This window comes from Urocitellus parryii, chromosome 7 (genome assembly GCF_045843805.1).
Source record: "Urocitellus parryii isolate mUroPar1 chromosome 7, mUroPar1.hap1, whole genome shotgun sequence".
In the NCBI taxonomy this organism is placed as follows: domain Eukaryota; kingdom Metazoa; phylum Chordata; class Mammalia; order Rodentia; family Sciuridae; genus Urocitellus; species Urocitellus parryii.
This window is the reverse complement of record NC_135537.1, coordinates 95877791-95904222: the sequence shown is the minus strand read 5'-3', so window position 1 is coordinate 95904222 and position 26432 is coordinate 95877791. Positions and strand designations below refer to the sequence as shown.

The 26432-nt window shown below is 37.0% G+C and overlaps 1 protein-coding gene across 1 annotated transcript in view; it reads right to left on the bottom strand.

Annotated features, from left to right (window-relative positions):
- LOC144256063 (tensin-1-like) overlaps positions 1 to 21253 on the bottom strand; it is a 28374-nt gene extending 7121 nt beyond the window's left edge. The window contains 5 exon segments of the mRNA XM_077801218.1: positions 435 to 521; positions 17520 to 17678; positions 20344 to 20480; positions 21015 to 21105; positions 21208 to 21253. Of these exon segments, the coding sequence (XP_077657344.1) occupies positions 435 to 521; positions 17520 to 17678; positions 20344 to 20480; positions 21015 to 21105; positions 21208 to 21253 (520 nt within the window).
- Between the last annotated feature and the right edge of the window lie 5179 nt (positions 21254 to 26432).

Sequence of the window (26432 nt, the reverse complement as noted above, 5' to 3'; positions counted from 1 at the left end):
GGACCGACAGGCAGTCCTTGGTGAGCCACACCCACACCCCACAGATGTTCTATGAGAACCCATAGAGGGCCTCGTCTCTATTCCCATATTCACAACTTCATTTGTTTCTACAAAATGCAAAAATCTCCCACATCATACAGATGGAGAGCTGAGGCTTCATATGATCTTGGCTGTTCTTCTACTTTGTCCAGGAAAACCAAAGCTCTGATGGACTCTTGCAAAAATCATTCACACCAATGGTCTGCCAGCCTTCCCTTTGATGTGGGAAGTGCTTCTTACTGTCTGACTTCAATTCCAGCTCCCACTCTGTGACCACTACCTACTGCAAAGAGGAATGAGTGCACTGTGTTCCTTGCCCAAGTCAGACATGGTGATCGGAAGCCAACTCTGTCCTCTATGGACCCACAGAACCACCAGAACCACCCAGTCCTCACCTTGCTCTCTGGAGATCTCAGGCTTGTACCAATACTTGGAGGTGTCCTGGACAAATTTCACTTTAGCCCGGGTCTCAGGACTGTTGTCTGCAGGAGAAGAAGAATGGGAAGTGTTATGGGTGGAACTCTGTTCCCTGAAAAGAGATGCTGAAGTGAGTCCTGACCCTCAAAGCCCACGAATGGGGCCTTATTTGGAAAGAGGGTCTTTGCACATGGAAGCCAATAAGGATGAAGACACTCTGGACAGAGCCCTGGTCTAGGAGGATGTGTCCTCAAAAGAGGAGACAGAGACTCGTGGAGACAGCTCCATGTGAAGAGGGAGCCACACGGGCTGGCACAGCCACAAGCCAAGGAACACCAAGGACCTCCAGACCCAGGAGGACTTGGCAAGCCTGGAACCCATGGTCCCTCGGAACCCCACCAGGGACCAAGCTGGGTGCTGGACTCCTGGCCTCCCCATTTCTGCTATTTTAAGCCAACAAGTATATGGTGCTTTATACCCAGGGGGACACAGAAAGTAGTGTCCTCGAACATCACAGAGCACAGCAGGAAGGGACAGAGCAGAGACTTCTCACCCCCCCACTGCCTGCTGGGCATCCCACAGAGCCAACCCAGAGCCTGCCCTGCTCCCAGCACCCGTCCCCTAGAGGATTCCCCACACGGCTAAGACCCACCCTTCCCCCTCCCCCACAGGCTCAACCTCCCAACTGCAGCATCGCGGGTGACAAGGCAGGAAGACCCCTTTCTGTCCTCTCTTCCTGATCCCCCTCCTCTTTCCCACGTGGAAAGCCAGTGTTCTGCAGTCACACAGGGCAAAAAATCACTCCAACTCTGGGACAAGTATGAGGGACTGGCCTAGGACCTAGAGGCTCTCTGCAGGGTGTCGCCAGGCTAGGTTTCTCGGCTGCTGATTCCTCCACCCAGCTCCTTAGCAGGCCTGGGGATCCCTCCTGGGGTGCTATGTTCTGGGGTAGCTCAGACAACTGGGTTCCGCTGTGCAGCTTTACAATCAGGAGAGAGGCTTGGAGGGAGAGTGGCTTGGTGGGTTACAGATGGTGACCCACAGAGAGACCCTGGGGTCAGGTGAGCACCAGCTCCAGGGCAGCTTCTGGGTCAGGGGTTGGGGTGTGGGGCCCTCGCTTTCCAGCCTCTTTCCTCATCTTTGTTCCTTATCAGCAGGTCCTATTGTGTGAATTTCTGGAATACAGCACCACATTTCAAACACGTACCCGGCGTGCACTGGTCCAGACAGGGGATGAGCACCTCTGTCTCTTATCATTTCTTTCTATTTGGCACCTTTGAGCGCCACTCTTCAGTTCCTCAGATCCCCTTGGTTTTTGTAAACCAGAGAAGCCACGCTGTGCCTCAGAACCCTAGCACAGAACCCTCCTCACTGTTCTGCTCCTTCATCTTTGGGCACCAAAGAAACAAAAGGAAAGCAGAGGAGAGAGGGACCTTCCACCCCACACCTCCCTCTCCTGTCTTCAGAGCCTGGAGCCGAGGCCCTGCGCTAAGGACAGTGTCAGTTTCTGGGGTTGCTTTCTCCTTCTTGTAAATTTCTATCATGGGCTCAATAATGATACTTTTATTCTGTCTCCTACTGTAGACAACTGTATGCAGGTTATTCCAGCTCATGTTGTAACTATTAAAATAGAAGTTCCCAAGGTTATCCACAGACGCATTTATTTTTGTATCCCATACAGTGCCTTGCACAGTGATAAAAATAGTTTGACTCAATATTATATATTTGAAATACAGAAAAAGGAATCTTGATTTTTGTAGAGGCTGAACAATGCTAGAATTGAAAGGGAGAATAGAAAGTAGAACAAATAGCCAAATAGCATGAAAGCAGTGTTGTGATCCAGCCCTCTAAAGGCAAATTCTCAGTTACCAAAACCTAGTGAAGGAATGTAGACTTTGAAGTTGACCTGAAGGGGTTTTGAATATGCATCTACCATTCACTAGATATTTAAGTTTAAACATACTAGGTCCAAACTCTGAGCTTCAGAACCTCTTATGGTGAGTAAAAGGAATATCTATCTTGAAGCCTTGAGAGAAGACTCACATGAGGTAACATAGATGATAGACCTCAGTATATACAGCATATATAGTGTGATAATGGTAGGTCTGTCTAAAGTGACTTCATAAGGACTAGTATGTAATAAAGTAAGTGAAGCAACTCAGACACCCTTTTGGAAATAGCTAAGAGATGACATCAGCAATTAATTGAGGTAAAGGAGACAAGATGCAGCAACACAGGACACAGTAGAAAAAGGCCTTTAAGAATTGGGGAAAGACCAGATCTATGTGCTGGATATGCAAAACACTTAAGATAAAAAATAGGAGTGAATTTTATCAAAACAATTCACAGAATAATTGAGCTAGAAAATGTTTATTTCACTTAGTCCAACTTCTATCCACAGCGCTATCTCACTCGTAGTGGATAAGTATTCTAAGATAAGCATAAAACCCGCAGACCAAAATCAAATTACATGTGCTGTATACTCCCCTAATTGGTCATTAGATTATTCTATGCTAATAAATCAGATTCTGACTACAAAGTGGCTTTCTGATGGCTTCATCCATCCACCTAGGTGGCAACATAGCTATTTTTTGATACTTCCAATTAGTTCTATCGCTTATGAATTGTTAATTGAGAAATGCTATTATTTCATTAAACTATTTCAGCATGGTTATTTTTCCTAATTTAGAAATTTTTCCAATCTCCAATTATTTCATAAGCTAAATTCTCCAACTCCATTTATTCTTTGGTCAAGTACCGTGTTTATTATTTCAAGGTTCATGTTTATTATTTCAATTAAACTAAATGCTGACAGATGTGTGCAGGAAGGCTGTGTGTGTGTACAGCTTGTTTTTAAAAGGGAACAGAACCCTGAAGCATGGAGAAACTTAAGCCCGGAAACTGATTTGTCCAAATGAGCCTCAGTAAGAAAGCTACATCATCAGCAGGGGCCATCTTAGCCTCCTCACCACAGCCCCACAGCCAACGTCTACTACAGGCTAAAACCTCAGGGGTGACTCCAAAGTCTCAGTTACAGACACACACAACAGTAACAAGGACAACATCTAAACTGAATTAGCAACCAGAGGGCCATTAAAAGTGGTTGGAAGAAGAACATACAGATAGTTGTTCTCTTAATACAATTTCCCTGAGATCAAGAAGAAAAAAATTAAGTCCCTCTGCTGTGGTTGAAATGACACAGGATTTTTATGAGGACTTTGAAAACCAGTGTACAAATTTCCAGAAAAAAAGATAATATTTGACTCCACTATAGGAGCAGACTTAAAAATAAAAATTAAAGAGTCATTAACAGATCATAAACCATAGACACAATGCTTTAGATGGTGAATATTAAGACATTCTGCTTTTCCCCAGATCGTTTTAATCCATTTCAGAGTGTCAATAGGACTGTTCTATGAAGAATTCATATGGCTCCCCAAAGTGGCTCTTAACTTAATTATTCTTTATTTATTAATAATCAAACAAAATTCACAGGATGTCCAGTGCAAAATAAGAATCATTTTGACACTTGTACTAAAAAAAAAGTAATTAAATTTTAGACAAGACTGTATATTCTTTCATTCAGAGTTGAATGACTTTCCCTCCAAAACTCTCATATATTAACATTCAACATTTATTTCTTATTCAATTTCATTTTCTTTAAAGACATAGTCTTTCTATCTCCAGAAAGGTAAAAGAAATTGGCTTTTTTTACTATTATATTTCAATTTTTCATTAAAAGGCTTTCTATTGAATTATAATAACTATGATTAATGAAGTTTAAATACATATTTAAATTACTTCTGTCCACCATAAGTGTTGATTTCCATGACTCAGCAGAAGTATTTTATGACAAAAACAGCTAAATGCCAGCATTTATATCTTTAAGCTAGCAGTGGAAAAATGGTTGCACTGCAACCATCTTATAAACCCTATCAATATGGCAATAAGCAGAGCAATTCAAATATACAAAGAATAAGATATTACCAAATAGTCACAAACATCCCTTCTAGATTTAGAATTGCAGTCAATAATTTTGTCCACTTGTAATTAAGTATTTAATTCATGGCTGGATAAACAAAAACTAGATTCTGCAACTTTACACCCTAGTGTAGGATTCTGGTCATTTCAATTGAAAGAACAACTTCAAATACTAAGAAATTTACTATCATATATAGTAAATAAACAATTGTGAATTTTATCAGAAATTCAATTTAGAGTTATGATTTTAATGTAGTTAACCATTAACCACCCAAATGTTTAGGCAGGTAATTATGCATGACAGGTAACTGTGTTTTTCAAAGAAAGTATGCTTCTTTTCAAATTCTAAATAGAAATCACTACATAAGAAAATCAGATTATAAAAATTTAACATATTGTTTGTGTATCTTATGCGTAGAAGTGTTACTTCAAAAAATTTCCCAGAAAAAGAGTGCCCCTCATTATTTATTCCTAGATGATTGTATGACAGTGAAATCAGTTTACATTTGAAGACATTCTGAATAATCCTATTAAAAACCAGTTTAAATGGCATAGCTCATGTTTACCTCTTTGGGTATGTACCCATTAATCTCTTTAAGTGCTTCCTTCCTTGACGCAGCTGTAGTTCAAGAGCTGGCCAGCAGCTGGCCTCCATTTCTGTAGGTTTTCATGAACACCCAGAATTCTTTTTAGCAAGTTTGAAAAATGCTATATGCCTCAACAAGTTTTTCATACCTAAAGAGCTTATAAAAAGCTTTCAAAAGGAGTCCAAAAGAAAATTTTCTCTTAAAAATAAAAACCAAACAAAAGAAAGTCACACATACTACAAATTCTATCTCCTATGAAGACCTACCAGCCTATTCTTATGGTTTTCTCTCTCTGCCATTACAACAGAACGTCAATTTCATATAAAAATTTGCCAGTTTCATCTTATTCAAGTGTGTTGGTCTAACGTTCCAGGCTGCTGTGCAAGCAGCACACCCCCATACAAATGGAGAGATGCTGGATGCCTATATCCACTGTCTGTTCTAACCAATTGGTGCCCACGGCACACCTTTTTTTAAACATTGTGAACTTCATCCCTGCTTATTTCCCAAATGAAACCATAAATTCTTAACAGAAACCATGTCTTATAAATAAGTAGTATATTCTTCAAAATAAACACAATACCAAGCACACAGCTAACATTCAATATGTATTGGTCAGCTGATTTGACGGAATGGAAAATGTTGCATTGTGAGAAAAAATATTCATAAGTTATATCTACACTGGAAACAAAAGTTTAAAAGATAACAAAATATTTTCAAGATCAGCAGTTTAATGTCAGGGACATTTTAAAAGGATTATTTAAAGATATTCTGTGCAGTCCATAACTGCCAAGATGTTTTATAAATGTTTTCACCAGAAGTGTGAAAGAAAAGTTTTAAAAATATTCAAGGAGTAGATGTCTTAACAGCCCAAAATAAAATGTTTGCTGAAGCTACAAGGCTGGCAGAACTCTGCTTCATTTCAAAAAGTTTCTAGGCAAAAGAAATGTTTTCCTGGAAAATACTACCTTTTATTTAGAGAACACTTGCCATGAACACTTAGTCATTAAGTAATTTAAGGTTTCCTCACAAGCTCTTTGGAGAAAATCTATTATATGAATGAATGAAACTACCAACACCTATGTCAAAATACACATTTGGTTAAACATATGAAATATGCCTAAGTATTTTTCTAAGTAATGTGAAATACTCTTATCTTCTTTTTGCTCCTTTTAATTTTCTATAAAACAAAATGATGAAGAAAAAGACAAAATCCTCAAGTGTTTTTCTCTGTCTATAATACATTAAAATGCAAAAACTCCAGGGCTTATTTTATTCCAAATTCCAAGTAATTTTCAAACAGACAAAACATTCATTTTGTTCAATGAAAAGAAATAGTAATTTCAAAGCTATTTTTAGCAAAAACATTTGAGTTGACTTCAAATCACCTTTCAATGAGAGAGCAACTTGGTATCCACATTTCACTCAATCATCTGCAGTAAATCACACAATGAGACCTAAGAAAACCATTCCTTCCAAGAGTTTTGTAGCCAACTAAGTCTTTATTCTTTTCAACATCAAAAGACAAAACTAAATTATACTCCAAGCACATGGTTTATACGTTTACTCTTTTAAAAACCTACACAAAAGGATATTTGTTTTACCTGTTTAGTATTTCAGTTAGTTTCACAAAACCAGTGTAAGCCAGTTCAAATGCTCCTCTGTGCCTGGACTGTAAAAGGTGTTGTTTAAAGTAATCTCCTATTTCTTTTACCTTTAAAATTTTTTTAAAAAAATATTCAATTTATGCTTACATTTATATGTATATAAGTAATATAACTTAGAACCTACCCCTAGATGTCCATCCACTTAACACTTACTGTGTGACAGATGAAGTTTTAAGCATTTTTTATTATTATCTCATTTAATCCTCACATTCCATGAAATAAGTACTTTTATAAAATATTTTTTTTTAGTTGTTAGTGGACACAATGCCTTTATTTCTATTTATTTATTTTTATATGATGCTGAGGATTGAACCCAGTGCCTCACCCACACTAGGCTAGCATTCTACCACTGAGCCACAACCCCAGCCACAGTACAATTATTATCTCTACTCCACAATGGGGAAACTGAAGTCCAGAAAAGGTAAGTAGCTTCCCAAGGTGACATGGCAAGTAAGTGGTGGAGCCAGGACACACAACCAGGCAGTCTGACTCCAGAGTCAGCCATCTTTAAGTGCCACACTAGAACTGCCTTCCTATGCCAGAGTCACAAACTTCACAGTGTGCTCCTGTCATTCAACACCAATATAAAATACACCAAACAACAGCACTCACATACGTAGGCCTGGATAAAATAATCATGCTTTCTATAAAAGTTTTTTTCCCTCTCTTACATCCATAACAAAACTTACCATTTTAACCATTTTAATTGTTAATTAAATTATTAATTAGTTACTAATTTCAATTACAATTCAGTGGCATTAAGTACATGTCAGGAACATGTTGTATAACCAAACCCTCAAAATCATCCAACTATAGAATTTTTTCACCTTCCCAAACTGAAACAATACACTCAGTAAACAATAACCCCCAATAACTGCCTTCCAGTGATACACTGTTAATGGCAACATAAGATTTAGTACAAAGGATATCCTAAAAAAAATCAATAGTTATCACTGTGATTCAGAATCATGGGCTATGCTAGAATGCCAGCCAATCACTTTCCAACACACTTATTCCCCATGCAAAATCAAACAAATTTTAAACTGGTTATTTAAAGAAAACACAACTAACAATTAGTTGTGATTGTGGCTTTGGTTCTTATGATGTTAAACTGGTTAGTTTGATTGGGCTTTATACCATTATATCTGGTGGCTACTGGATTTAGAAAATCCAGGTTTTGCAAAAAACTCAGAACCAAAGCTGTTATCAGCTATCTCTTGATCCACATCTCCACAGATCTCAGTAGAGTGGAAGGCAAGTCATCCCAGGATATTTTGATCTGCTTACCCTGAAACAGCCTTCATGTCAGCAGAGTGACTAGATTAGTGTTCTGCATGTATCAGAGGTGATAGGAGGCACAAGGAGTGAAAAAGTGACCACAGGCAGCGTCTCACTTTCCTCATCTACACTTTAAGGATTGTAACAGAACTTACCTCATAAGTTGTTCTGTTAGAATGAATAAATTGCCAAGTTCTGAACCAGCCCATAACCTATAATCTAATTTTGTTTGACATAAGCCTTCTGGGGTCCTAAACAGAGGGAAAGTATCCACGCTCATAGTGTTACCTGATTATGATGACCTAAGAAGTGATGTCATTAGAGAAAGAAGACTCAGAAATGAGGCCAACAAAGATCCAGAAAAGCAGTATAAAGTTAAGTTTTTAAAATTCTAACACTTTCAGATCCCAAAGATTAATATATCATGTTCTTCAGTTAAAGATTTCCTATAAATATCTAATGATTCACCTCATATCTCAATGCTACTCCTTTAATATTTTTAAAGGTCACATTATATGAGGCTAAAGGCCACAAAATAGGTCTTATTTCATCTTCAAAACAGTAATTGCAGAATATATTTTAAACAAAATTATCAAGACTTAAATCTAAATTCCATCCTCAAAATAGATCTGAAGCTCAATATCTAATCCTACAAAATGGGGACCAGAAGAAACACCAGTTAGCTAACTCATCACATCCACCATTTCTATTATTAGAGAAATAAAAGAATTCTATGGTGTTTCAAATCAGAGAAAATTAAAACAGGAAATCATAGAGATAGTTTCTTTCTTTCTTAGTTAATTCTGTTTCCCAAAATGTCACAGATATCAAAACATACTTCAGGAAAACATAATATTATTAGAAAAGTGCTTCTTTGTGGACTCAGTAATGATTTGCAATCTCCTTAAGCAGTAATTCCACTTTCATTGCTTCCTTTATCCTAACTTCCTCCAAAGGGACCTAAACTAAAAGGCATATAATAAAGACCTTAGTAGGGTGACCAGTCCTCTTAAGATTGGACCTCTGCCTTAGTTAATCCTGGCCTCAGAAATCAGAATGACATTTTAAAGAAAAAGGTGAAAAAGAGTCTTTCCTCATTTTATTCTGCTCTTCATCTCCCAGAAACACACACAGATAATAACCAAGCTTATTATGAATTTTTTGCTTTTGTAGGATATATAAAACTACTGTTAATCAGAAAACAAGTACTTCTTTGGAACCCTGCAAAATGCTTAGCAGCTTAATGGCTGGGGTAGATAAAGAAGATAAAAACAAATGTCTGTCTTCAGTAGGCTTTCAGTTCGGATTGGCAGAGGAAAAATCAATATGCAGAGAGGTACCCAGTTCTAAGAAATCAAAGATCCTTCTGCACTAGAATTAGAAAAGACTTCATGTCCAGACCTTGAACAGGATATACACACTTCGGTGGACCAAAATGGAAAGGCATAATTGACATGAGAAGCTGGGAGGCTAGAATGAATGAATAAACATTTTCTAAGCACCTGTTAGACACTGAGCTAGATCTTTTTATCTAAATGGATGCAACATAAACAAAGCTAAGGCTAGCAGACCTGAATGAATGACCTAGAGGTTTCATGCTACAAAACAGTGGATGATGGGGATGCAAGGAAGAGATGAACCCAACTACTGGGATGGAGTAGTGAGTAATGTGGTCTATGAGCAGACATAGAAGGGCCCTCCAGACATCTCCCAGCAGGTACTCAGACTGGAGAACAAATTTTATTCAAACCACTTAAAAAGCAAGAATAGAGGAAGAAAAAAAATTTTTAATTAATTCTTAATTAAAAAGCTCTCTGAAAACTCCAACTCAATTGCCTTTCATTAGGTACCACTGAGTTCCTATTTAAAGTTCATAAAAGCCTGTAATGGCAGACACCTCTCATCACAGCCACTCGGGAGGCTAAGGCAGGAGGGTCTCTCAAGTTTGAGAATAGCCTCAGAAACTTAGGAAGACCTGTCTCAAAATACAAGAAAAAAAATGTGGGGGTAGAATAGTTCAGTGGTAGAGCACACCTGGCTTAAAAAAAATCCATAAATGCCTTCTTTCTGAATGATGTATTTGCAAAATATTTTTATATAAATAGCATACATCTCAGGATTTAAAAAAAAGAATTATGCTAAAATGCAGAACAAATGGCAATGATTTCTTTTTTTTTATTATTAAATTCAAGGGGCTGGGGCTGGCGCTCAGCAGTAGAGCACTCGCCTCACATGTGTGGGGCCCTGGGTTCGATCCTCAGCACCACATAAATTTTAAAAAAAAAGGTATTGTGTCCACCTACAACTAAAATAAAACTTTAAAATTTTTTTATTTTTATTTTTTTAAAGAGAGAGTGAGAGAGGAGAGAGAGAGAGAGAGAGAGAGAATTTTTTAATATTTATTTTTTAATTCTTGGTGGACACAACATCTTTGTTGGTATGTGATGCTGAGGATCGAACCTGGGCCGCATGCATGCCAGGCGAGCGCGCTACCGCTTGAGCCACATCCCCAGCCCTAAAATTTTTTTTAAAATAAAATAAAATTAAATTAAATTCAAGTGACTGTCTTTTAATTTAGCATATCCTGCTTCTAACTTTTTATAAACTTATTTCTGCAGGCAAATTAATATGCTTTTTGTATTTATAGCATGTAAATTGCCATAGGGAAAGACAGCTACATGTTATGTCTCCAGATATCTACAATTTATCACAAGACAAATCAGGGATGCTAAATGTTCATCTAGAATATAACACCAACAAAAGTTAAATGTAAACTCACTTTTTAAAACTTACTATTTACCTATACAATAAATATAGTAGACAAATCAAGACTCATTCCATTCATAAATACATAAACCCAAGAAGATTTAAGTACAGATGGGACACTTCTATCAAGGGCACATACAGTGGTTAAGATCTGAGACTTTGAAGACAGGAGGGTGGTGAACTAAAGCCTACTTCACAGGATGATTGTGAGAAATAAATGAGATTAAGCATATAAGTGTTTAGTAGAGTACCTGGCACAGCAGCAATCAAGAAATGTCCATTTGGGGCTTTATTTGTATTTTAAAAAATAAGACTCAATTCAAGACAAAGTCACTTCTTATAACTTTGAGAATGTCAACAGTTGAGTTTCAAATTCCACTTTGGTTAAATGAGATGTTTTACAAAAGTTTATCCTCCCGTAAGATAATTAATGTTTTCAACTGTACATTCTCTACTACAGTGATTTCTTCAAAGCTGAAACATTGTTTTCCTGGATAACAACAACAAAGGCCATAGTTTTCTGGTGTTCACCTATATCTTACCAGAATGTTTATTCTTTGCTTTCTAGCAAATTCTTAATCTTGAGCCATTTTAACCATTGCCCTTTAGTCTGAATTTTTTTAATGAACTTGTCTTATGCCCCTTATTATCCTTCTAAGCTCTCTGAGGTCAGAAAAACCACAAATTATTATTTTTTATGTCCCCACCATACCTATATAGTAAGGTAGCCAATAAATAGGTGACTAAAAGATGTGGTTTCATGCTCAACTTCATTTCAAAACTTAAAAATGATAACTTCCAGCTAGGCAAGATGTCACATACCTATAATCCCAGCAAACTGAGAGGCTGAGGCAGGAAGATTGCAAGTTCAAGGCTAGCCTCAACAACTTTGCGAGGCCCGGTGCAACTTAGTGAGACCTTGTCTCAAAATTTAAAAAATAAATTTAAAAAAAGGTAATTCCATGCAACACAATTCAAATTCTAAAAACTAATCAATCTTGGGCAAAATAAAATACAAAGGCAATTACTTTTAAATTTACAAATGCTAATAAACATATACTTCATTTGTAGTCCATTTCAAAAAATCTAAAACCATAATGAAAAACCTAGAGGGAATATATCAACCCAGTTAGCCCTGTGCATTATGCAAGTTATAACCAAATCTAAAGTAGAAGTTCTTCTGGGCTGGGGATGTGGCTCAAGTGGTAGTATGCTCACCTAGCATGCATGAAGCACTGGGTTTGATTCTCAGCACCACATAAAAATAAATTAAAGATATTGTATCCATCTAAAACTAAAAAATAAATATTAAAAAATAAAATAAAAATAAAGTAGAAGTTCTTCTAATAGTTGGCAATTATTTTTATTCATATGATTTCTGTGCCAACAATTACGAGTAGAGGGAAGAGGAATGAAAAATTTGCACAAAAGCTTCTTTTTAGGAATATCAGAAAAGATATGTAAACGTATTGCTACTCCAGGTAGAGGAAGTTGTTTTAAAAAATCAGTAGGCAACAGGTATCAGATATCCCATGGAAAGAGGACCAAGAAAATGTATCAAGCAAAAGTCTGTATCAGCAAAACATCAAGCTAGAAACCTAGACACACACCAACTATCCAGGAAGCTGTGCAATAAGGCTGTGTGCACTGCCCACTCTGGAAGGGTCTCCACTTACATCCCTCAAATCTGGTTTTATCTCTGCCTCTTATACAGGGACATTATGAAAGAACCTTTCATTACATGGTTACAGTGCAGGAGGAAAGTCAGACATGCCACTGAATGAACACATTTGCCTCGTGGAGCAGCGGGTGAGAGCATACTGCTTCATAAAAAGTGATCTAAGGAAAAGATTGTTAAAAAGTTCAGTAGGGAATTGTCTTACTGCCTTGCTGCTTGCAAATATTTGCTTGAGTATTAGAAATAAAAAAAATCAACTTAAAGAAAAATTAAATGAGCAGTTCAGAACAAAGGAAGCACTGTGCCATGTGAACATGTCTGTGAAGGAAAAGAATCAGGTTCCTATCCAGAGCTGCCACAAACCAGCTTTGTGATCCTGGGAGAACCAGGTAGCATCCAGGGGTTTCAGCTTCCTTCTGTCCAAAGGAGCTGGAGAATATCATCTCTGTGACCCTTTCTGCTCCAATAGTTTGTGACTACAACACTGAAAACTTGGAATTATAAACAAGCCTCAGTTTTTCTCTTCAAACAGCAACAAAAGCCCTCAAATTGTAATGTTACTTCCTGTTAGCCTTATTATAAGATATACTCACATATGTGGAATTTAAGTGGCCACCCCCTTAACAAAGGGCCATAAAATCAGGATGGTCTTAAGAAAACTGGGCTACAAAAGAAATCTTCCCTGTCTTCTAGCCTCAAGCCATGAAATTTCAAATTATAATAGAATTATATTACTTTTTCAAAAGTGGAGGGAATAATCAGTATGCTAGTCTATATGGAACAGCGTCCTCCATTCATTGATGTAAAAGCCGCCATAGTTGTTATTGCTGGTACTATAAAACCTAGGTTTCACATTCTCCAGCATGAGGCTGGAATTCTGCCTGCAAGTCACATCACTGCCTCAATGTGTCCCGGTATGTTGGAGTCACATTCACCTAAGGTGTTGACTCTTAAACTGGTAGTTTTGCCATCAGGCACAGCAGATCTAGCTGCAACAGGGCAACCATGCCCTTGGCAAGGTATACCTGAGGTGTGGCCAGCCATTCCAATGTAAATGACATTCTTCTCTGTCATTTATATTTTTAACTCTTAAAGGTATTAAGGACATGAGAGTATTTTTAAAGAAGCAAAAATTTTTGTTTAAAAACAGTCATGTAACTAATTTCTTGATGACTTTGGATTTTCATGGACCAAATACTCCTAAACTGAGACATTTCTTTAAAGTCAGCAAGATCAAGAATAAAGCTTTCCATAGAGAGAAGTATTTCAATATTAGAACACAATTATCACATATATTTTTGATCCCTTGTTAAGCCATTAATTTATTCTCAAAACTACAGTTATCACAGAACCACACACTGGAAAAATGACTGCAGGGCATTAGAATGGGAACTAAGGTTTAACCAAAAAAAAAAAAAAGTCAGAATTCTATTTTTATTCAAGCAAATCACCATTGGAAGTACTCTATGATTTTTAAGAGCCCGTCTTTTTATTATTGTTATTGTTAGTCTTTGAGTTTTTCTACAAACATCTCTTTCATCTTAATTCAGAATTTTCACATAGTTATCCCACATAAATTCACTTACATTGCATAAAACTTTGGATGCATCAGAAAAGGTGTCAAGGCAAAATAATTTTCATAGGAAGCTCTCAGGTCTGCCTCAGTTATAGTGGAAACAAAATGTTTCCCTTAATTTATTTTTAATACACTCCAACAACCCCCAAAAAACTATATGTTTTAACTTGTCCTTGTAAAGAGAAGATGAGAAATCAAGGCACATGTTTATTTCATAGCAAGATGGTAAACATCAGTGAAGTAATCATTAATCATAACTGATTCCTAAGCAAAGATGTTGGCATTGGCACTACAGCCAGTTACCAGCAACTACTCCAAGTAACTCTAGAACATTAATGCCTATTTGATTTGGAGGAGAATAAGGAACATAATGCTGCCCACAGTGTACTGTTCACCTTTGCCTCTCTCCTTCCTGGGGCCTTGCAACATCACAGGCCAGCTGTTAACCAGATGCAAGCACATGAGCCACAGAGTGTGAGAATAAAAATATTAGCATTATTTCCATGGAATGAGTCACGTGGTGATTATAGAAATAATCAGCATTAGCATACTACAATATTTGTTTTGTTCTTGAATGTTGTAATACCCTAGGGGGGAAAATTATCTTTATTTGAAAAAGGTTAAAAATGAAAGTATGTGTTATATATCTTTGCTGGAAAACTGTGGGAAATGGATTTGTTGAAACCATATGGAAAGGAAGAGGGAATCAATTAAAAACAGAAATCTAATAAATCTAAAATATTTCCAAATGAAATGCTTGTGGTAAACTAATTTCTTGTAAACACTGCACTCAAGTCCCTTGAACAGTCCCAGATGGTGAACTAACTTTGTGGTCTTAAAATAAAAGTCAGCCAAAAAAAACCAAAGTGACTACAACTTTATTATTGAAGTAGTGGGAAACATAAGATCCATAATCAATCAATCAATCAATCAATCAATCAACTTTGTATTCCTCTGCAAAATTTAAGAGAGTTGGAGAGTTTTACTGGAGAGTTTCAACTAAAATTTAAGTTTATGTATGTTAAATGGAGAAAGAGAATTAAAGTAATAATATCACAGTAAAAAGTGAGGTTAAAAACTATGCTTATATAAAAATATTCCTAAAATGCCATAGTTTTGAAATGTACTACAGGTCTAAAATCCTAAGTTATTGTGAACTATTTTTCAGTTGACAGCTGTAAAATTTTATTCAAGAAAAATTCAAAAATTTTTTTAAAGTTGGATCATAAATAGAAGCTTGTGATTTACATCTTGACCAAAAAGGATACCTGCTGGAGCCTTACCTGATCCTCTGTTAATAATCCATCAGAAGATTCTGGCATAGACTGCATAGATAGAAGCTGGCACAGTGTGCCTAAAAGTAAAGCAAATTCCTTCATACTTCTCCAACAACACACAAGCACCATCTGAGCAGTTACATCACATGTTTTTCCTTCTTTACCTTAAGGGAAAAAAAAAAAAACTATTGCAACACTAGACACTCGATTATTCACACCCTAGGTTTCTTAGAACAAGCTTGTTCATAATTTCCCCAAGAATAATCCATTTAAACAAACCAATTTGTTATATGTTCTATTTATTCAGGAGAAAAAAAAATTTAAGATTTGTCAAGCATGTGCCATGAGGAGAAATCATGCTAAGTATTTTTTTAATTTGTTGTTTTCAAAATCAATTTTTAAAAAAAAACAAAATATTCCTTCAAAACTTAAGTCTAACTTTTGGAAATTAATGAGACAAATTCTCTTTGCCTCTTTAATATCCATAAAGTATTATATGAATGACTAATAACTACACTTCTTATTTATCTTGGCAAATATGGCTGTTATATCAGTTGAGTAGAAAAGAACTTTATTTTCTATTTTTACATATTTATTTTTTTCTTTCCTTTTGTTTTTTATTTATTAGTTCTAATCAGTTATACATGACAATAGAAAGCTCTTTGATTCATTGTACACAAATGGAGCAGAATTTTTTGCTTCTCTAGTTGTATATGCAGTAGAGTTACACCATTTATGCAATCATACATGTACCTAGGGTAATCATCTCTGTCTCATTCCACTGTCTTTCCTAACCCTTTACCCTCTCCCCTCTCCCCTTTGTCCTATCCAAAGGAAAAATCAAAGGAAAAAGCTAGGTGCATTGGTGCATACCTGTAATCCCAGAAATTTGGAAGGCTGAGGCAGGAGGCTCATAAGTTAGAGGCTCAGTAACTTAGCAAGACCATGTCCCAAATAAAAATAAAAAGGGTTGGAGTTGCAGCACAATGTAGGTCACCCCTGTGTTTGATACCTCTAGTACTGAAGAAAAATAAATTAAAGAAAAACACAAACACTCCTTCAAGATATATTTGAATCCCATGGTCAATAAGCTACAATTACCCTGATTTATTACCTTATTCTTGCTTTAGGAGTATTTTTTTTAAGAGAGAGAGAGAGAGAGAGAGAGAGAGAGAATTTCAATATTTATTTTTCAGTTTTCGGCGGACACAACATCTTTGTTTGTATGTAGTGCTAAGGATAGAACCCAGGCTGCACACATGCCAGGTGAGCTCGCTACCACTTGAGCCACATCCCCAGCCCCTTTAGGAGTGTTTTAGTACTGACATTTTTAAAATCCAAAATAAACTTTTAAATTAAAAATACAAATTAACAAAGTAATATTTATACTGTAATCCCATGTTTTTTTTAAAAAAATTCCACTAAACTTAAATGATAAATATATATATAAATAACATACTATAGGTATAAAAGAACATATACTAAACAGGAAAGTAAAAAAGGAAGTAATAACAGCTTTAATTTATTTTTAATTTGTATTTATCTCTATGTTGTATGAAACTATTACAATAAGCACATAATAATAGTGTTTGTAATTCTAAAAATATAATTGCAAAGACAATTTTGTAAAACCATATCTCCACCTAGTGGAAAATGCAGAATATGTAATAAATAAGAAACTACTGCTTCACAGTATCACAGAAAATTCAATAGTAACAACTAATGATAAAAACAAGCTGTAGAGACTGAAATTCTGGTGGCCTAGTAAAACAGAGCACCTCACATTTTGATGAGTACTAAAGTTTATTTCCATTTAGAGCTGTTCTACTTTAAGAACTTGCACAGCAGATGAACCCCATTGCAAGGAAATGACTGCTGCCCCACTCAGATTCAAGGAGCAACACTGCTTGTACAGCACCTGGCCTGTCAAGAGGATTTTAGCACTTAAAAGCCTTCTGCTATACCACCTTGTATGCTGAACTGGAACACATCACTTTCTGGTTTTAAAAGTCTATAAAATTCATTCGTAAAACCAGATCATTTCCAAAACCAATTTTTTTTTAAAGAAAGAGTTCATTTATTATATAAAAAAAACATTCCATATATTTTACTATTACTTAATCACCTGGGGCTGAAACTAAAACTAAAAGATAAATCTGTTACTTAGCAAGCATGAGGACCTAGGTTCAATCCCCAGTACCATACAAAAAAAAAAAAAAAACAATGATTACATATCAACTTTACATATGTTACCTTTGATTTCTGCAGAAGTATCAATATTTGACACATTGATATTCAAGTCCTCCAAATCAAAACTATCACATTCTTTCAGTATTTTGGCTTGGTTGAAGTAATCGTTAGTATCTTGTGGCTGAATCTCTTTGAGAATCATCTGTAAGCGGCTTGCTGACTCTGCAAGAAAGACACGAAACTCCAGTTCCACATCTCATGCAGATTCACTTGGGGGTACCTGCACTAAAAATTGTGTAATTTTCAGCACCTGATAATAACCTCTATTAGAAGAGACAGAGTAGGTAATGTGAAATTTATTTGTATAGATTCTTCATGATATTTAAGTAGACTTTTTTTTTTTTTTTAGCGGGGGTGCAGTGTTGGGTATTGAATCTGAGGCCTTGTGCATGCTAGGCAAATGCTCTACCACTGAGCCACATCCCCAGCCCCCTTTAAGTGTACTTTTAAAACATGGCAATTTAGGCTGAAGATATGATAAAAAATACAACCATAACCATCCACAGAACAAAGGCTGCCATTTCATTTACATTGCTTCTTTGTTGTCTTAAGAATCTCAAACACGGGGCTGAGGTTGTAGTTCAGCAGTAGAGCACTTGCCTAGCATGCAAGAGGTGCTGGGTTCAATCCTCAGCAAAATAAAGGTAAGGTGTGCTGGGGTGTGGCTCAGTGGTAAAGCGCTTGCCTGCCCTGTGTGAGGCACTGGGTTCTATCCTCAGCACCACATAAAAGTAAATAAACAAAATAAAGATACTGTGTCCATGTACAACTAAAAATATTTTTTAAATAATTAAATAAATGAAGGTTAAAAAAAAGAATCCCAAACATGATGCTTAACATGTGAAAGAAGTCCAATAAATTTCAATTAATTTTAAGAGGTTGTTTCCCTATCTGCAATATAATTTAAAAATATAAATGTTAAAAAATTCTTTAAAATTAACAACCAAACAGTCTTTCATAAAAATATCATGAAGACTCCATATTTGGATTTAAATACATCATATAATATACTGCTTTCTCAGTGTGGTTTACAGTCCTAGTATTACATTAAATTTCATTTTTACTCAATGAGCACTCACTAGATTAGGAGTAAGCTCCATGAATGCAACACTTTGTACACTATGGAGTACCAGTGCCTAGAACAGAAACTGGTTCATGGCCAAGGTTCAATAACATGGGCTGAACGAATAAATGAATGGCTAGGTAATAAGAAGTTAGCCAAGCTCTGACATTTTTTTTAAGAGAGAGTGAGAGAGGAGAGACAGAGAGAGAGAATTTTTTTTTTAATATTTATTTTTTAGTTCTCAGCGGACACAACATCTTTGTTGGTATGTGGTGCTGAGGATCGAACCCGGGCTGCACGCATGCCAGGCGAGCTCGCTACTGCTTGAGCCACATCCCCAGCCCTGACTTTTTTTTTAATATACACATTTTAGTTGTTGATTAAACTTTATTTTATTTATCTATTTATTTATATATGGTGCTGAGAATCCAACCCAGGACTTCACACATGTTAGGCAAGCACTCCACCACTGAGCCACAATCTCAGCCCCCAAGCTCTGACTTTTTTAAAATAACAACAGGTAATCATGCAGAATAGATGAACAAATCAAAGAACAGGTATTAGCCATACATGTATTATTTATACTTATATTTTAGGTACTGTTGGAAATATAAAGATTCAAATTGCTATCATGAAAATACAACCAATGTGTTATGCTCATTTGTCTCTTCACTGAAATTTTGTCCCAAACAAACTTCAATAGCCATGAAAAAGTAACACTAGCCCAAAAGATACTATACAAAGATGAGGAAAAATCAGAATAAAATTTCAAGGATCCTGTTCATTTATTCTATGGTTCTTGGGAGGTTTTTTCCAAGAAATTCAGAATGCATGACAGATAACATGGGGAAGAAGGGGGAAAAATAAAGACAATCAAAAGATGAGACAGAATTTTTTAAAAGTCTGTGAGCCAAAGATATTTTAAAACTCCCTACACAAATAATTTTAGCATACCCTATAGGCTCTTTCTACAATAGGTAACTGAAATATTCAAGACCTTTGATCCAGAATAATCTGGTATTTGCCTGATCCAAATATCAGGTATAAGACTACATGTTTTGGGCTGGGGCTATAGCTCAGTGGCAGAACGCTTACCTAGCATGTGTGAGGCACTGGGTTCAATCCCCAGCACAACATAAAAATAAATAATTTTCAAAAGATAAAAAACAAAGACTACTTTTTTTTCATGTACAAAGAAAGAAAGCTAAAACATTAACCTAAATAAATGTGTCTTGGCATCATGAACCAACACATTATCCAACTTATTATTATTTTTTAAAAAAAACAACATTTTACATGTAAAACACACTGCTCCAGGCCAATTTAAATATCATCCCAAGGTATTTCATTGTATGGATAGCATGTGTTCATAATATACTCAGACTCTTCCTAATAAAAGGCTCTCATCTGCATTACAAAATGCATTCACAAACTTTAACCTGAAATATAAATTTACTTCATTTTAAAGGTACACTTTATGTTTGTGCACATCTTTAATAGCCAATCTTTTTGGACTTGTTCAATTACCCATGCATGCCACAGTAGGACCTCCCAGACACTAAGCTTGGCTCCTATCCTTTCAGTAATTGTTCATTCACTGATACATTCATAATCAATAAATATTTACTATTTTTCTTCTTCTATAGGCCTTTCTTATTTTCTCAACTTAGCTTTTATATCTCTCCAGAGGTATGATTACCAAAGAAGAGAGACAGATGATATAATAATCAAACAATAGCACTATAGCTCTCTTTGTCTGCTGACCTGAATCAGTGTCCATGGGGATGAGGCCCTCACGGGAGGAGCTCTGAATGACCGGAGACACCACAGCAGAAAGTCTGTAGGACATGGACAGGAGTTTCTCCACCAAAAGTCTCCAATCACTCACCAACTGAAGGCTGCTGCAACAAGGACATTAGGGGCACTTATATCAAAAGCAAAAAACAAATATTAATAATGGAAATTGATACATAAAAGGAGTTTAAAGAATGTGTTTCGGGCTGGGGATGTGGCTCAAGCGGTAGCATGCTCGCCTGGCAGGAGTGCGGCCGGGGTTCGATCCTCAGCACCACATACCAACAAAGATGTTGTGTCCGCCGAGAACTAAAAAATAAATATTAAAAATTCTCTCTCTCTCTCTCTCTCTCTCTCTCTCTCTCTCTCTCTCTCTCTCTCCTCTCTCTCACTCTCTCTAAAAAAAAGAATGTTTCAAAATTGTGTAATACATGAAATACTTGAAACACAAAAAAGTATAAACAGATTTATAAGTCTAATTTTCTATTCTCTTTAAGGCAGCAGACTACATTCCATTCCCAGGAAACACTGATAAGAGGTGAAAGCTGGGGCCTAAGTGTGCTTCTAAGAGGAGAGGCAGCTGTGGATGTTCTTATTTTAGTGGTAACTTCTGCAGGGCTCCTGTTATACAGTGAACTCACCCATACATTGGAAACGATGCCACTGCCTGAAGCAAGGAATTTTCAGCTTGAGCTACCTCTTCCTCAAGATTTTCCATCAAGCACTTGATAACTAGAAAAAGCAAAGAGAAAACAATACCCATTTTAAAACACATTTATAAATTTATGGATAGCAAAACAGTATCCACGAAAAAAACTCAACTGAACTTCATACTTGAACCAGAAAGAGATTTTTCAAGGTTATCTGGCCCACTGCCCATTTCTAGTTAAAGATACTAGTTAAAGAACTGAGTGTCTTCCCTAATTGCCTGGATTCATTATGCATTCACTCTGAACCTCCTCTAGCTGGGGTATCAAAGCCCAGGTCCGTGTGGCATATGCTAATTGGTCAAGAGATAACTTTAAATAACAGCTTTCGTGACACATATTTCACACACCATGCAATTCACACATTTAATGCATACAAGTCAATGGTTTTTAGTATAGTCAGAGATATAGGCATATACCACATTCTAGAACTTTTTTTTATCCACCCAAAGACCTTTACCTATTTGCAGTTTCTTCCTCTCTGCACCTCTATCCTTCCTCTGCCCTCAGCAATCATAACCTACCTTTTGTTCCTATAGATTTTGTTATTCTGGACATACCACATAAGTGGAATTACACAATAAAAGGTCTTCCATAATTGGCATCTTTCACTTAGCATAACATTTTCCATGTTCACGCTGCCACATATACAGATGCTTCATTCTTTATTTCATATGGATGCATAATAGTTCACTGTATGGCCATACATTTTTATTTATCCATTTACCAGTTGATAGACATGTGAATTATTTCTACTTTTTGGCTACTATAAATAATTCTGCTATTGAATACACTATCCTAGGAAGAAAAAAGTGTATACTCACCATACAATTGAAATTTGAAAACAATAGACAACACAGACCTAGATGATTTTAGTAATCCATGCTCTCATTAAAATTAGGCTTTGGTAGAATCCTACGATAAGTGTGAGTTTTGCATTCTGTGTCCAGAAGATGATGTGATGAAAAAGGAATACATGGAGCAGGTGACATGCGTATTTCTTCCACCATTTCTGGGAGCATGTTTTGAGACCCTATCATTTAGAGTTTGGGCATACAAATAGATGTACCCTGGGTCTACATATATAGAGATGATGCATGAATAGACCATACGGTAAATAAAAAATATAACAGGTTACTATTTTAAATAATGGATTGAATTGATATTTTAAAAAATACATGAAATCTGGTATTCACATACAAACATTCAATCCAAGTAGTTATACATCTAGTGGTAATATTAGGGTTACTAATTATAACAAACTGTGTTTGAGTTTTGCTTCAAAAATGATGATGGAATTCAAAAGTAATGTGTTATAAAAGAAATCTCATGAAAAAGCAAGTAAAGCAACATGGAGAAATACATGGGTTCTGATACAGGGAGTGAATGAAAGTGAACCATATGCATATCAATTTGTGAACTGGGGATGAAATGATACATCCTATGATGTATATGTACTGAAGAAATAGGAATATAACAATTTTGAATGAAAATTTACTTCAAAAAACACATCATATCCCATCTGAATATACTTTCATTGATGTTAAACTGGGTCACTTACTGTAGAAATATTAGGGTTAGTACTCAATATTCACTGAAGTTCATTTTGAGTATTCAGAAATGAATATCTATGTCAAGAAAATGAATATTTCTGAGTAACATCTTGTGAAAAGTTGATTATAAATCCACACAGATGGAAATAAAAGAATCAAGGTACATAAGTATCTGACACATATAATTCATGTTTGCAAATCCATACTGTGTGTGTGTATATATATATATATATATATATATATATATATATATATATATATTACATAGAAATGTAACAGTACGTATGCCAATTGAAATTCATAAGGGGATATATATCCTTCACATTTGTACCCAAAATATTCATTGTCCTCTACATTGTTTCATGTATAAAGTTGTTGAAGTATAAAGCTCACCACAGCTTGAATTTTCAGTTACCTCAGTGTATTGGGGGGCAGTGATCTCTTCATGAAATTCATATTTTCCAAAGTCAGAGTACTCTCAAGAATATACCTGTGATGGCAGTAGGATTATATATATGTATATAAAAATATACATTGGGACCCAGACCTCAGAGACATGGAGCCAGGAAGTTACATGTTTGTTAATTTTGAAAATTCATGGAGAAATAAAAGGAGAAAAATCTGTGACAGGTTTTATAATATGTACCTCTGATGAAGCAAAAGGCAAGTCCAAGTATACACCATGCCTCCCATCAAATGCCTCTACTTCTATTCCTTTAGGATTATTTTTATTGATGTTAGGATAAGTAGTCAGAGTCTAGTAGGTTATGGGTTAGTGTCAGAGATTCAATATTTCAAATGGCAAAACGGAAAATGAGTCATATATATATGCGAACATGTGCCACATAAACATCTTCCACTGTCCTCCACCACAATGCCTTGACATTTCTATCACCCCAAATAAGACACAAAGAGAGGAGAAGAGGATAAAAATCTGTGAATACATATGTTGAATTGGAAATTCTGAGGAGCTCACAAACTTGGGTGTGGCAGAAGAGATCCCAAAAGTAGGGGACAGGGTAAACATTCCACAAACATGGGAGCTTTGCAGGCCTAATAACTTCTTAACTCTCTGCCTCTGACATTTGTGCACTAGAAATATAGCTTTGTGCTTTGGCTTCCTTTGTAGTGAGACCATCAAAGCTTGGTCTTAGTCTATGTGAACAGGAGGACATGCTTTCACGTTTTCCAATATGAACAGGAGGCAGCAGAGCTGAATGCTCTCTTTGTAGGTGACTGTGGCCGTGGGGGTATGAATGTCTCCCAGGGTGGATTGTGAAGCCTTTGGCTCACACTCCAGTTTTAATGGCATTTCTTGCAGCTTCCCTGGAAACTTGGTGTTTGTTTTAGAAATACAAAAACGTCAACCGTGTCACCCCACGGGACAGAGCAGTGCTGGATGGAGCTCTGTCACATGGGGTGAGTCAGGGTCTGAAGGAAAAACACAACCTGGGCTGCCATCCGATATATATTTCCCCCTTGAGTGAAGCAACTTGATTCTGATCATCGCACCAAATCCTCTCCCCATAACAACATGTCTTTCTATTTTAGGATCTGCTGGCTGCACCTTGTCAGTCACATGTCATTTGGAAGCCAATGAGAAAAGCATAGGGGCCCACCACAGATGTTTGATCACACACCTGCACTCCATTGCTCCAGGCCCAGTTCCCTGCTGGCTCCTACTCACTTGCATCTCTGTTCTTCACCATGGTTGTGAATTCCACTCAGTCAAAAACGGCACTCGCTGGTTCAGTCATGATGAGCAATAGGAGATCTAAATGTTCTCCAGAGATTTCTGGTCATGCGATTCTCAAAAACTTCATGGTATTGGCCTAGTCATATTTCAAGAATGAAGAAGTTGGCACTGTGGCTTTTGATTCATTCAGGTGCCATTAAGTGTTGAGGAATCTCCTTTCAGTGAAAGCTCTGGAGATCACATGCAGGCAAGGTGTCCCAAGGAGTGGTGAAAGGTCACAGGAATCCAGGCCTATTGGGGTCTAAAATATGCAGTTTATGTGAGTTTTGGCTCTCAACTATAGCTGACAAGGCTTTAACAGCAAAATCATGTGAAATCCTGGCTGAGATTCCCAGTGCTGTGGAGAAAGCCACCCTGGGCCTAGATCTCAGTTTCCAAAGGCTCCTCTAATGCCTGGCCTTCTCAAATCCCAACACAATTCATGACAATAGTTCTCTGAGATCAGTTCCAGAACTCAGTCTCTAATGGCATCACACCACAGTTCAAGCTGAGTTGGACCCAGTCATCTTTTCCAACCACCACACAGAAGACCATTATTCTAACAAAAACACTCCCACATGGCCCTCATCTTCTTCCATACAGACACTCATCATAATGTTATCGCTGTTGACAGGTGAGGAGTTCTTGCTTCCCCGATGTTGAAGAATAACACCAAAGAAGCACGCCAAGGCAAGGTCAGAGTAGAAATTAGAAGTTTATTAAAGGATGGCAGAAAAGACTTCTCCTGGAGGAAGAAGGGGACCCAGGAGGTGGAAACCGTGAAAGTGCGGTTGTTTCCCCTATTTATAGTTTTGGTGATGGAATGTAGGTTGGAAGGCCCGAGGGGTGGGACACAGGTGGGCCAAAGAAGTAGTCTGAGCAGGAAGGACTTCATTATCACTTCTTTGTGATGGGCTATCTTTAAATCTGCTGGGGGCTATTCATTAATACTTCTTCCAGGTGGACTTTGGCCTAGGGCCTCTTTGGGACTTCATTAACATTCCATGAATTGTCCTCTGTGTTTTCCCTGAGTCATTCCCAGCATGGCCTCCATTTTAGATTTCACTCGGTATTAGACCCGATTTACCTAACTACACTGACTACCTAACTTTAAATCTGGCTTCAATAACATTCTGGCTGGGGGTTTCCATAGGGGGAGCAGTCTAAGATGGTGTGCAAAGTAAGCTCTCATGCTCATCATATGCCAAATGTCATGGTTGCCTGGACACCCTTCCTGAGAAACAGGATAGATAAAATGGGCCTATAGCTAATGCTGCTCTGCTTCTCAAATTAGAGGCCTCCTGCCTGCCAGGGGTAGATTCTTTATGTGTACTGGACTCATGAAAAAACCCAAACACCTGTGTGGTAGTTACTGGAGTGCTTGCAACAACCCCACTGACCCAAAAAAATCCCTGTTCTTACTTCATAAGGGTCAGGAGCCTGACCAGAGGAAGGTAAGGGACTTCATCCAATATTACAATTCTTTTTCATCCTTTTAGATCTGTATGGACACGTGGGATTTTTCTTGAATTTCCTTGGGTGCTGAGAATGTAATTCACAGCCACACACAGGGCCAAGAGTCTGATTCAGACACATCTTTTACAAAGCACTTTACCTAAAAAGCACAGATTAGGCCCCTTCATTTCCATTTGAAACTGTTTTCTTGAGGATTCCCAAAGGAGTGCCCTAAGGCAAAGACCTCCCTGACATTCAGGGGAACAGAACAATAGGTAAGAAAGAAGCCTGGGGAAAGACTGTTTTTTTTAATTGAACACTGTGGCACTGACAGCTCCTAATCATGCAACTTGGGTTGCTATCTATCCAAGCAGGGATTCTCCAGAGACATCCTTACCCATCATGCTAATTTTTGAGCTTTCTGAGATGCTTGGCATTCCCTTCAGCAATCCAGTCCATGGCCATGTATGTCACAGAGCTTGAAGGTGGTACACATCTTGGACACAAAATCCCGAACCCCTTCAGAGAGTGGCCAAAATTCAGGAAGAATATGGGAACTTAGGATCTTGGTAGGTGTTGCCCATCTGCAAGGCAAGCATCAGTCCATTC